The sequence below is a fragment of the Moschus berezovskii genome, chromosome 2 (genome assembly GCF_049115385.1).
Source record: "Moschus berezovskii isolate FMDL1 chromosome 2, NW_MosBer_1.0, whole genome shotgun sequence".
Classification (NCBI taxonomy): Eukaryota; Metazoa; Chordata; class Mammalia; order Artiodactyla; family Moschidae; genus Moschus; species Moschus berezovskii.
The window spans coordinates 46,281,513-46,295,200 of NC_142461.1; the positions used below are offsets into that span (position 1 = coordinate 46,281,513).

General features: G+C 39.3%; 1 protein-coding gene across 2 annotated transcripts in view; it reads right to left on the minus strand.

The window, feature by feature from the left end:
• The window catches only part of CDK15 (cyclin dependent kinase 15), an 85,288-nt gene that overhangs the window by 52,749 nt on the left and 18,851 nt on the right, over nt 1-13,688 (minus strand). For both annotated transcript variants that reach the window (XM_088828329.1, XM_055398111.2), the window contains exons 7-8: nt 10,168-10,291; nt 8,245-8,365 (exon numbers count right to left, since the gene is read on the minus strand). In XM_088828329.1, coding sequence (XP_088684455.1) covers nt 8,245-8,365; nt 10,168-10,291 — 245 coding nt within the window. The remainder of the gene's footprint in view (nt 1-8,244; nt 8,366-10,167; nt 10,292-13,688) is intronic.

Sequence of the window (13,688 nt, forward strand, 5' to 3'; positions counted from 1 at the left end):
TCCAGCATCTGCCTGCAGATAGTTTTGAATAGAGGACTTGGCTATCAAAGGAAATTCTTCTTTAAAACCCAGTTTACCATAACATGGATGAAGCTTGAAGATATGCTAATGAAAAAAGCCAGACATGGAAGGACAAATACTGTATGAATGCATTTATGTGAGGTACTAGAATGGTCAAATTCACAGAGAAAGGAAGTACAACAGCGGTTGTCAGGGACTGAGGGGAGGAAGCAAAGAGAAGTGACTGTTTAATGGGTACAAAGAGTCATACTGGGATGATGAAAAGTCCTGGAGATGGATAGTGGAGGTGGTGGCACTTGATGCCACTGAACTGTACATTTTAAAATAGTTAAAATGGTAATTTTTGTTATATATATTTTAACACAAAAAAGTGTAATTATCCTAAAGCATTGAGGTTTGTTTTTTTTTTCACTGAAGTTGCTAATGGAATCTTTTCAGGTCTGAAAAAGTATCAGAAAGGGAGGAAAAGATGATGGGAGATTAGAGGATGCTGGTTGTAAGTGCTGGGAATAACCAATGTGTCTTATTGGTATATTTTCCATATTTTAAGTGTTTGCTTTGGGCCATGGACTCTGTTGCTCCCAGGGCTTATCATGAATGAGAGGCTCTTATAATTAGTTTCATTAGGACAAAGGCTCTAATGCTTAACCACTGTCACCTGCCTCTTTACAAAAGCATTCAGCTTGTACCCTATGGTGTTGCATGGCCTTTTCTCCCATTGTGAATTGGAAATCTTTTCCCTGCTCATTTTCCTCACCCTGAAAAGAAAAAAAATAGGAGAAGAGGATTCCCAATGTAAACACCTAATATCTAACAGTTATGTAGAGTGAACCATTAAATACTGAAAGATAATGATTATTCCATTTCTATATTACTTTTTGAGTTTTATTGGACAAACAACAATCATCAAAATAATAAGAATAATGACAATAATTTTAACTTATAACTGAGTTTTTATTCTGTGTCACATCATTATTCATGATTAAATTAATGAAACACTTATCAGTGGAATAACATACACTCCAGAGAAGGCAATGGCACCCCACTCCAGTACTCTTGCCTGGAAAATCCCATGGACGGAGGAGCCTGGTAAGCTGCAGTCCATGGGGTCGCTAAGAGTCAGACACAACTGAGTGACTTCCTTTTCACTTTTTACTCTATACATTGGAGAAGGAATAGGCAACCCACTCCAGTGTTCTTGCCTGGAGAATCCCAGGGACGGGGAGCCTGGTGGGCTTCCGTCTATGGGGTCGCACAGAGTCGGACACGACTGAAGCAACTTAGCAGCAGCAGCTGTAGCAACATACACTTTAGTATATTCAGTAAAAACTAAGGGATACATAGTTTAAGAGAGGTTTAAAGAACTGGTAGATGAAGAAATTATCCAAAAGTAGCACAGAGAGTTAAAGAGACTGAAAATATGAAAGAGAGGATAAGAGCCAAGGATGATAGAAAGATAATCTTTCATTGGAGCTCCAGAAAGAAAGACTGGAATAGTGGCAACACTAAAAAGAAAATGGCTGATGGAAAACAAGAATTCATAATTAGAAGAAGCACAATATACACCAAGCAGGGTAAGTAAAAAGAAGTCCACATTGGACATATTATAGTGAAAACTGCATAATAATGAAGGCAAAAAAAATTCTTTATAATATCCAGAGAAAATGGGAGATCACCTGTAAAAGAGAAAGACAATAAGACCAAAAGCAAACTTCCCTACAATTAGGCTAAAAGCAATCTTCACAAGAGCACTGGAAGACAAAGCTTGGGAAATATCTCCCAAGTTCTGAGAGAAAATAATGTCAATCTAGAATTGCATACCCAGCAAGGGGATACCTTTAACAATGAGAGTTTATCTTAAGAAACAAAAGCAGAGTTTGACACCAACAGGCCAACACTAAAGAAAGCTCTAGAAGGTTTATATCAAAAGAGGAAAATTATTCCAAAGTAATATTTAAAGTGCATGAGGGAATGATGAACAGTTTTAAATTTATTTTCACTTGATGAAAATAACTTCAAAGTAAATAAAGCAAGAATGAATAGAAATATGACAAATCAACAACTTCAATATATCTTTCCCTGATAGTTTTAACAGACAAAAAACTGTGAAAAACACAAGTAACAACCTTGAAATTTTGAACATATATAAAATCCTGTACCCAACTATTTGGGAATACACATCCTTCTCAAACACACAGGAAATAACTGAAAATATTGACTATGTACTGGGCCAGTGCTTCTAACAAAGCCAGTGCTACTTCATTCTCTTTGGTGAAACACCAGGTTTTTCTCAACTTTTTTTTTCCTTTTTTGCTAACCTTTAATTTTGAAATAATTTCAAAATTAAAGTTACAAAAATAGTAGAAAGAATTATCTTATATACTTCAAACAGATTCCCAATTGCCAACACTTTGCCTTTTTGGTTTTATCATTTTTTCTATCATCCATCTATCTATTATCTATTTTTTTCTGAAGCAGTGGAGAGTAAGTGGCAGGTATCATGGTTCTTCACCCTTACATACTTCCACATGTATCTTCTAAGAACAAAAGCATTCTTTTACACAACAACAATGCAATGATCAAAATCAGGAAATTTAACACTGATCTCAATACCACTATCTAATCTACAATCCATATTTAAGTTTCACCGATTGTCCCCGGAGGGTTCTTTAGCTCCTTCTCCCCCAGTATCCAATCTAGGACCATGCATTGTGTTTAGTAAACATGCTTCTTTAGTCCCTTTAATCTGGAACATTTCCCTAATTTTTAAATTTTTTTGTCTTTTCAAACATTGACTCTATACAGGAACAGAAAATACCACCCCAAAAATATGCCATTCTGGTGTGAGGATTAGTATGAGATGAAGACAACTGAGAAAAAGCAGACACAGGATGAGCTTTTGCTTCTCCCGGGCTGTCTGAAAGTATGAAAGTGTTAGGTGCTCAGTCCTGTCTGACTCTTTGCGACACAATGGACTGTAGTCTACCAGGTTCCTCTGTCCATGGAACTCTCCAGGCAAGAATAGTGCAATGGTTTGCCATTCCCTTTCCCAGGGGATATTCCCAACCCAGGGATCAAACCTGGGTCTCCGGCTTTGCAGGCAGATTCTTAACCACCTGAGCCACCTGGGAAGCCCATAAGGAAGACATAAGATCCCCTTGTGAAGATCACCCCTTTCCCAGCCCTGGAGGGGAGAAAAACCTTATCACCAGATGCAGAGATGGCACCAAGAAGAATGCATGTAAACAGTTGTTGATAAGTCACCCTTATCCACCACTAGGGTTCCCCATACACATATTTACCTTCCCACAGTTATCACCCTAAAGAGTTCAGAAGCCCTTTTCCTTTGTCTTGTTACTTCTCTTTACAGAGGAGTATATAATCTTTTGTCAGAATGGTATAAAAGCCTCCAAGCTTTTCTTTGGGGACTTTCTCTCCTTTTTATGAAGCCACTTACCCCATGTCACATAAAACTTTTAACATAAAATAAAACATGTATGCTTTTCTTCTGTTCATCTGTCTTTTGTCAGCTTATTTCACAGACCCATCCACTGAACCTCAGAGAATAGAAGAAAATTTTTTCTTTCTCTACAACTCTTTGAAGGAGTACAGTCTAGGGGCTTCCCTGGTGACTCAGTGATAAAGAATCCATCTGCCAATGTGGGAGACACAGGTTTGATTCCTGGTCTGGGAAGCTCCTACATGCTGTGGAGCAACTAAGCCTGTGTGCCACACATATTGAGCCTGTGCTCTAGAGCCCGAGAGTTGCAACTACTGAGCCATGTACCCTACAGCTTGTACTCCACAACAAGAGAAGCCACCACAATGAGAAGCCTGCCACACAACACAACTAAAGCCCTCCACACATCACAACTAGAGAGCAGCCCCTGCTCACTGCAACTAGAGAAAACCCAGGAGCAGCAATGAAGACCCAGTGCAACCAAATAAATAAATAAAATTATTAAAAAATAAAATGAAGAGTACCGTATAGTTATGTCATAGAATATTCCTCAAAATGAGTTTATCTAATGCTGCTTCATGATTTGACTCAGGTTATGCTCTTTTTTCAGGAAAACTACATTCGTGATACTGTCTCCTCTGATTCATATTAGGAGGCAAACGATGTTAGTATGCTCAGTTGCTCAGTCACGTCCAACTCTTTGTGTGACCCTATGGACTGTAGTCAGCCCCATTATTAATGATACTGACTCCAATCACTTGGTTAAGGTGGTGTTTGCCAGGTTATTCTGATATAAAGTTGCTATTTTTTCTTTTGTTGTAAGTAATTTGTATAGAGGTACTTTGAGACTTTGGAATTTGCCCAAATTCATGCCCATTGAATCGGTGATGCCATCCAACCTATCCATCTATTATCTACCTATCTTCCATATAGACATATATTCTTATGTTATTCAGTGTTAAAATACATTATCTGCACTATTTATTAGGATGCTCAGAAGGTATTGGCTTTGGCCAGTGGGAGTCTCTTCAAGCTGCTTCCCACATCCTTTTGACATATTCCCATCATTTTTTGATCACTTTATTAGAAAATATTCTGGCCTAACAAGCTGTTCCTAGCTCATCTTAGGCCTAGCTATTTTCAGTAGGGAATGGTATTAAGAAACAATATCTTAGTAGGAGACCCACACTTATGTAAAATACAACAATAATTTTTTAAATGTACTTAGCAGAATCAAATGCAAATCCTCTCTGACAGACCTTTATTCAAGGCCTCAAAAAAAAAAACCACCCACAAATAAAATTCCAAGGAGAATTAGCATATCATTGTCAAAAACAACTAAATATGCATGGAAAAAAGATACCATATGCAAGAACCAAAGAAACAATAAACAACAGAAATCAACTTACAAGAAAAGAACATTTACTTTAGATATGTATGCTCTAAGAGAGAAAATTATAAAACTTTACTAAAAGGTATTATAGATGAACTAAGCAGATGGAGAACTATACTGTTTTAAAGTTGGAAGACAGTATTATAGAGGTGTTAACTATCCTCAAAATGTTCTATAGTTTCAATGCAATTCTAAAGAAAATCCCACTAGGGTTTTTACATTCAGTAAAATTTATATGGAGAACCAAAGGGGAAAAATAGCCAAGATACTCCTGAGGAAGAAGATGAAGTAGGTGGTGAGACTTGTCCTAGCAGAAATCAAGTATTATTAGAAAGCTGCAGAAATTAATACGGTGGGACACTGGTACGGGGACAGATAAACTGACGCCAGTTGAATAGAGTAGAGAGCCCAGAAACAGACTTATGCATCTTTAGAAACCTGATATATGAGATATTTGGCAAGGCGGATCACTGGAGAAATTGGGGTAGACAATTGGTTAGCACAAAGAAAGTCAATTTCCCATATATTAAAGATTTGAAGTGAAAGGAAAAATTTTACAGCTTTTAAAAGAATGTATTAGATAATATCACTTTGGCCTCAGGGAGAGAAGGATTTTTTAGACAAGGAACAAAAAGACTAACCATAAAGGAAAAGACTGCTAAGGTCAGTAATATTAAAACAAAGCACTCTTGCTTAAAAAGACAACATTAAGATGAAAATATAAGCCAGGAGCTGAGGAGGCTTCTTGCAACACACATAACTGATAAAAGATTAGTATTCAGAGTGTAAGAACTCCTATAAATCAATAAAGAAAGAAAGGGAGAGACTGTCAGAGACATAGAGACCAAAAGAAAATAAATGAAAGACACACAGAGGTATTTTATAGGAGAAAACCCACGAATAATCAATCCATGAAAAGACTTCCAACCTCACTAGTAATTAGGGAAATGCACATTTGATCACAGCATGCTACCATTCTTCCCAAAAGATTAGCAAAAATTAAGAAATCTGATTTATAAAGCTAGTGCAGATGTGGATAAGGGACTATAATACACTGCTGATGCATGAATTGTTACAACCACTTGGAGAACAATTGGATACTGTTTCATGAAGTTGAACATTCATTTATCCCATGACACAGCAAATCTACTTTGAAGTACTCTAGAGAAATCCTTAAATATAAGGACCAAGTATATTCAAAATAACAAAAACAAAAACATCAGATTAGATAACTGAAATGTTCATCAACAGAAAATAAAGTGTAACTTAGATAAATGTGGATGAATCCTATAAATACACAGAGTTTAAAAAAAGCAAATCACAGAAAACTGAAAACAATATAGTACCATTTTTATAAAAACTCAAAAGTAGGTAAAATAATATTTTTAAAATACATAAAAATGTAAAAGTATTATTTAAAAAAAGGTGAGGGACTGACAACAAGAATAAAGATTCAGGGTAGAGCCCCTCTGGTGGAGGGGCAGGCTCTGGTGGATGGAAAAGGGACACAAGCGAATAGGGAAATAAATTTTTTGGCCATGCTTCGCAGCATGTGGGATAAGTTCCCCGAGCAGAGGTTGAACCCATACCTCCTGCACTGGAAGAGCAAAGTCCTAACCACTGGACCACCAGGAAAGTCCAATATGGCAATACTGACCATATTCTGGTTGTTTTGTTGGGTAGTGGGTTCATGGAGTCCGCTTTATTATGCGTCTTAATCTACATCGGGTTTCTCAGTCTTGACACTATTGACATTTGGGGCTGGATACATCTTTGTTGTGGGGGGCTGCCCTGTGCACTGTAAGATATTTAGTAGCATCCCCAGCCTTTACCCACTAGATGCCAGGAGCACCCCACCCCTACCCAAGTGCGACAATAAATGTCTCAGACATCGCCAAGGTCCCTGGGAAGTAAAATTGATCCTGGTGAAGAATCATTGATGTATACATTTATGTATTTTGAATGTTTTAAATGCTCTATAATAAAGCAAAGTTTAAAAGTGATGAGCAGAAGTTTCACTGTCTGTGAAGCACAACTAGGAAGTGATCATTGAGAGCTGAGAAAACCAGAGCCCACTGAAAGCCTTTGAAGTGACAGCATGGAGCAGTGAGTACTGACAGTTTCAGGGAGGTTCTGACTAGCAGGTGATATTCTGAGAAATGGTACCGGGTATTGGGAAATCAATGACTCCAGATACACTGGAGGAAATTTTCTCCAACTTGTCTCAAGACTTTGGGAAATTAAAAAGCTTAGTCTAACCTCTTAGTGTTTTTTAAACAGGGCCTTCAGTGTATATAAGACCGTCTAAAGAACTGAAAGGAGTCCGTATGCTTTGTTACCTTTGAGGCGGTGGCTGTGACTGTAAATTCACCACACAAATGACTGGGATATTTCCAGGAATCAGAAGCAGACAACGTAACACTGCCTGTCTGGGATGCTGAGTGACTGAGATCCCACACTCGCCTCTGCACCTCTTTAATCCCAGAGCCTCCCCAACAATGTGCTTCCACTTGGCAGCATCTGTCTGGTTTCTTATATTCACACTACAGTCCCCCTTAACCCTTCATAGGAAGAGTATATTGCCCTTATTTTAAAAACAAAGAAATATAAACACAGAGAAGGTACATGGTTTTTTGAAGATAACATAATCCAGAGGAACTGATTAGAAATAGAACTGGCATGAAAATCAGGTCTACAGAATCTTGGTATTTATGTTTTTTTTTTCCACCAGGCTCTGAACTGTGTTTGGCCATGTGTAGACAAGCAGGTGTGTGTGTGTGTGTGAGAGAGATCTGTGGTTTGGAAGCATATGTATATTTCCCTGGGGACAAAGGAAAAGACAAAGGATTAAGAGAAGAGCTAGAAGGAAGGAACATTGATAAAAAAGGATAGAATCCAGAAGATGCCTTGGGTAAGACTTCTATGAGCCTCAGCTTCTTTAACTGTTAAAACTTATTGTAAAAATCAAATGATATATGTATTGAAAGTACTTTATATTTCTGTATGCAAATGTGATTGTCATCATTAGAATGTTTGTGTGTGCATACTCAGTCATTCAGTCATGTCTGACTCTTTGGAACTCCATGGACTGTAGCCTGCCAGTCTCCTCTATCCATGGGATTCTCCAGGCAAGAATACTGGAGTGGGTTGCCATTTCCTTCTCCAGAGGATCTTCCCAGCCCAGGGATTGAACTCGGGTCTGCTACATCTCCTGCATTGGCAGATGGATTCTTTACCACTGAGCCACCTGGGAAGCCATTAGAATGATTATCTAAAATGTGAAGTGATTCAGCAGCAGCAGCAGCAACACAGATAATAAAGCAATCTTCATGGGTAGGATGACTCACATTTTCTTGGCACTTGTTCTTACCATATGTCCAATTCAGAGGAATACTCAGTGGCTCCCAGCAAGGCATCAGGAGGGCGGTACCAGAGAGTCACAACTTCTGAAGAATATGTCTGGCTGGGAATGGACTTGGCTCGAGCAAGACCTGAGCAAAGGGGGAAAGCACAGAATTTCTTGTCCTGAGACTTCCTGGAGAGGCACAGTGATACAGTCTGCCAAGGAGAGTGCAACTGGCAGAGTAAACAATTTTTAAAAAAAAATACACAAATTTCAGTGCTTTTAATAGAGCTACTCAACTATCTTGATTCTGGTGTACTTCTTCATCACATTAATTTCTCTAAATTTAGCTTACTTTGCAGCTAGATGTAGCCTTCCTGGCAGCTAAGTGTTGCAAGGCAACTAAATTTTTGCCTATTTGATACGAATAAAAGTGACATGTGAACTTCCTGGAGGGGTTAAGTGTTGGTCCCTTTTCTCCTTCCTCCAGGCTGTGGTGAGGAGGAGGTGGCTGCCTTCTTGAAATATGCCAATGGGCCACACCTAGGGGTGGTGGGGCTCACATGACAGAAGGAGCATGAACCAAGACATTTTGGGGCTTCTATAAAGCTCTGACTGCCTAGGTCAAATGTTACATGAGAGAAAATTAAACTTCAAGCATGTTTACACATCTGTAATTGGAGGTTTCTGTAACAGCAAGGGAAGATCAATTTATGACTAGTATGACCACTCTCTAGTTCTTCAGTTCAGGAATCCCCAGTTTAGTAGCTAAAGGATAGGGACTGTTAACCCACATTAGCTAGTTTGGCAGGAACTTAGATGAGTCATTCTCAAGTGCTCCTCAGCAAAACAGTACGTTTGTCAGTTAGCTATTTATCTCATAGAATCACATGATCTATAGCTGTATGAAATCTCAATAGATGAGTTTACTCTTGTTGGGAATTTGATAAATGAATGTCTGTTACATGCTTACTGCAGTGATAGCAGCGTCATTTGACATCTGCCAAACTGAGAAGATGGTCTTCTCAGCTTATATGGAACCAGTTTTTCAACAAAAATTTATTGAGCACCTGTGATGGTGCCAGGCACTAGGGATATAATGATAAGCAAAAATGGATCCAGGCTGCCCTCATAACACTTATAGTCTAGTGGAGGAGACAAAACCATCATATAAGTGTATATGTATAATTATAAACAGTGATAACTGCTAAAGTGAAAAGATACAGTGAAACTCAGGGTAAATCTGCATCACTTTGATGGGAATGAAAGCCTCAGGTACCTGGTGGTTCAGTGGTAAAGAATCTTCATGCAATGCAGAAGACTCAAAGATGTGGCTTTGGTCTGTGGGTCAGGAAGATTCCCTGGAGTAGGAAATGGCAACCCACTCCCGTATTCTTGCCTGGAGAATTCCATGGACAGAGAAGCTTGGCGGGGTACAGTCCGTAGGGTCAAAAAAGTTGGACAGTACTAAGCGACTGAATACACACACATACACACACCATACAGTCCCACCTGTATAGATACATAGGTGTTCTGGAGCCTCCATTCCAGCAAGAGAACATCCTACAGTCTGGGGGTGACCTCTTTATCTGGCCATCCTGGGATAACTTTAATCTAGTCTGATGGAATTTATACATCCACCCAGATTTAGGGAAACCTAAGAAGTACCATTCACTCTACAAAAGTCTCTGCATCAAGAACAGCAGTGAGGTAATAGGGGTGCCCACATTTTAGGATCTGATTAGATTGAGGCTTGATGGAACCATGAGAAGCAATCAATCTCTCCCAGTTTCTTGCCTTACTTTTACTGTATGGTTGTTTGATATCATCAAAAAATGTCATGTTCCCTGGTCCCCACTTTTCAAAGGCCAGGCCTATTTGATGCTTTAAACATGTGCACACAAAAGCATCATTATTCATAGCCCAGAAAGAGACTCAGGGGTGACTTACCAAAATCAGCCAGTTTGAGCTCTCCCAGGTGACTGATGAGTAAGTTCTGAGGTTTCAGGTCCCTGTGAAGAACGTGTTGGTGGTGGATGTATGCCAGGCCCCGCAAAAGTTGAAACATGAAAAGCTGGAAGGAATGAACACCTTATCTAAGCAGATTTGAGCCACTATGTGTTGATTTCTCCTCTAAATCAAAACCAGTCATCTGAAAGAATATAGTAAAAGTGTCTCTTAAGAGACCAAAAAAAAAAAAAAAAGAAGATTTTACATTCAAAAAAAGGACAAGGAAAGTCAAATAAGTAGATCATGTCCTAAACAAAAGGATTCTGGTTTTTCCTGACATCTCGTTTCTTTGATACTGAAGGAATTACCCTTCCTTAAAAATCTAAAGTAAAACTTTGAAGTTTCCTTTGGAACACTAGTTATTGATTTAGATGTGAAAGATTTAATTTTTTCCCACCAATGAACTTGGCATACAAGATCAAAGTTGACCTGGAAATGATATTCTAAGGTTTACAACTGCTTAAGTTTTCCAGGCTCTCTGATATAAAACCCTTTTAAAAACAGAACACAGGGAGACCAGACTGGGAAGTATATCCTTAGATGGTGTTAGGAAATAAAGGAACCATTATCTTTTTAAACATATTTTTAAACTCTTAAATTCAAAGTGAAAACAAGGGAAATATACAGTATAGATTCAGAGGGAAAAGACACCAAAATAAATTAGACCGAGAAAAAAAATCAAAAGAGAATAAGGAATAAATAGTAGAGAGAAGAAAAAAAAGCGGGGGGAAGCAAAAGGAAAAATACATCCTGGATCCAAATTTTAAAACATTGCTGGTGGTTACAAGGCACAGAAACCAAAGATATTAGTAGGTTCCCACCAATATAGAAGCCTAAGGGGGAAAAGAAAAGAATGCTTGGTATTCCAAGTGTCTTTTGCTATTTTCCAGTGCAACTGGCAACTGAGACTGCAAACACCAATGTTAGTGTTTACAAAGACTTATGCCAACTGAGAACATGTTCTGGCAGTTTTGAAAAGAAAGAGCCAGCCCCAGCATTTCTGGGACATGGACCTAATAGAAGACACAAAGTTGTGCAGATAAATTCACTTTTTCCATTACATCTTGGAAACTAGGAACTTCAGAGATGGTTTTATAGAACCTGTAATGACCTAACAAAGACTTGGACACATTGGAATCAAGTTGATACGCGCCATGGTCTGAGCAAAGCAGGATCCTGGAGAGTTTGTCTCCCACAGCACAGCTGTGGCCGTGTAAGCTCCATGCAGGCCCCTTATCAAGGTCCCCAAACCATTTAAGAATGTGTTTACGTGTCTGTATAGGACTTTTGTGCCTTGACAGTTGAGTGATGGTAAAAATGAATAAAAAGTCAATGGTAAAAATGAATAACAGTGTGTGTTTGAAGTACCAGAAAGAGAAAGAACTGGGATGAGAAAGACTCATAGAACCAGCAAACGTGAAGTAGGAGCCTCAGGAAAATTTTAACATTCTTAAATGGCTTGGAGACCTTGATATGGGACCGGTATGGAGCCCACACAGCCACAACTGTGCCGTGGGAGGCAAACTCCCCAGGATCCTGCTTATCTCAGACCAGACCCTGGTGCTCATCAACTTGATTCCAGTGTATCTGCCCTCAAGTAAAAACCCTTATCCTTGGATTTTCATGCCATCTTTCTCTACCCCTCTTCTCAGTCGTCCACACAACTCCTACCACTCTCCATCATTCACTCAAGACTTGGACACCTGGATCACAGCTGTCGTTCCCTTGACATCAGTGCTCACGTGAATATGTCCAGCCAACCTCCACACTCCAGCGATCTGCTTCTCCAACCCACTTTAGCCCCTCGCTCCCATGGGACCGTGGGTCCCACCATCATATAGAACTGTTTGTCCTCTGAAATGTGAAATTCCTCCCCCTACAAAATGGTTTCTGCTACGATCACTTTATTCATAATGTTTTCACGGTGCTCACCAATGTCTTTTTAAAATTTTCATGTTTTTGACTGTGCCAGCTCATAGTTGTGGCATGCAGGATCTTCAGTCATTGCTGTGATGTTTGAAATTTAGTTGCAGCATGTGCAATCTAGTTCCCTGAAATGGATCAAACCTGGTCCCCCAGCATTAAGAGCTTGGAATCTTAGCCACTGGACCACTAGGGAAGTCCCACCAATGTCCTTTGCTACAAAAATCCAGGATCTGGCTTTGTTGCTTCTGTCTTTACAGAATCTTTACAGGATCTGGCTTTGTTGCTTCTGTCTTCCTTGCTGATGCTCTTTCCCCCACTTGGTACCAAAATCTCTTAATTTTTCTCATACTTCTCTGACTGTACTTTCCATAGGCTCCACCTTCTCTACTGACACCTAATATGGTGATATTCCTTAGGGCTCCATCATTGACCTTCTCTTATCACCTTACATGCTCCCCTTACCCATCTTATCCACTAACATTGCTTCAATTAACAGCTGTATTCTGATCATTTGAAAGTCTTTAGCTTCACCTCAGATCTCTTTCCTGAACTGCTGGACCCAGATAGTCTCAAGTTCACCTGGACATCCCACAACACCTCCAACCCAGTATGCCAGATCTTAACTCTCTGTGTCCCTCTCGAATCTATTTTCCTGTTTCTCTATTTCAGTGAATGGCACCATCATCCACATAATTAATTAAAGCTAGAAAAAGCACTGCTGATTCTTCCATCTCCCAACAATTCTGCGGAAGTAATTAATTGCCCATACATCCACTTTCTTCCACCACTAATTCACGTCTACACCACAGTTGTCCTCATGTCCTGGCTGAACCCTTCTTTGTTATTGTTTTCCACAGTCCTTTCCGTACCTTCACTATCCTAATTTAGGCCTTTATCACTTTCTTCCTAGAACCTTGCCACTCAAAGTTTAGTTCTCAACCAGCAGCATCTGTATCACCTTGGAGTATGTTACGAATGCAGACCTCGAGCTTTGAATCAGACTTACTGAAGCCGATCCCCAGGTCATTTGTGTGCTCACTGAAACTTGAGAAGCACTGGGTTAGCCCACATTGATAAACTCCTAACTGAAATCCTTGACTCCAGTCACCTCTCTTTAATCTATCCCACAGACCACAATTACATAAATTTCCTCCTGATCATGCCATTATTTTTCAATCAAGCCCTTTTAAAGGCTCTACTGTCTAAGAAATAAAGTCCATATCTTAGAAAGTAAGGCTCTCAGCCACCTACCCAATCTATTCCCCCAGACTCATGTATCCCATGTCACTAAGACAGTATCTGTTTCAGGCCAACAGGACCAGAGATTCAGGATGGCACTAGTGGAAAAGAACCTTAACTGAGAATCTCTTTGAGCAATGGCAAAAGCTGGTTCTATAACTTCAGGAAAAACATTTCTTTTCAAACTTGAATTCTAATTCTGCAAAATAAGGAAGTTAGACCAACCCAGTGTTTTAAGGGTTTTTTTTTTTTCCTTATTGCATTGCACAATAAGAAATAGATATGCTTCCAGTTTC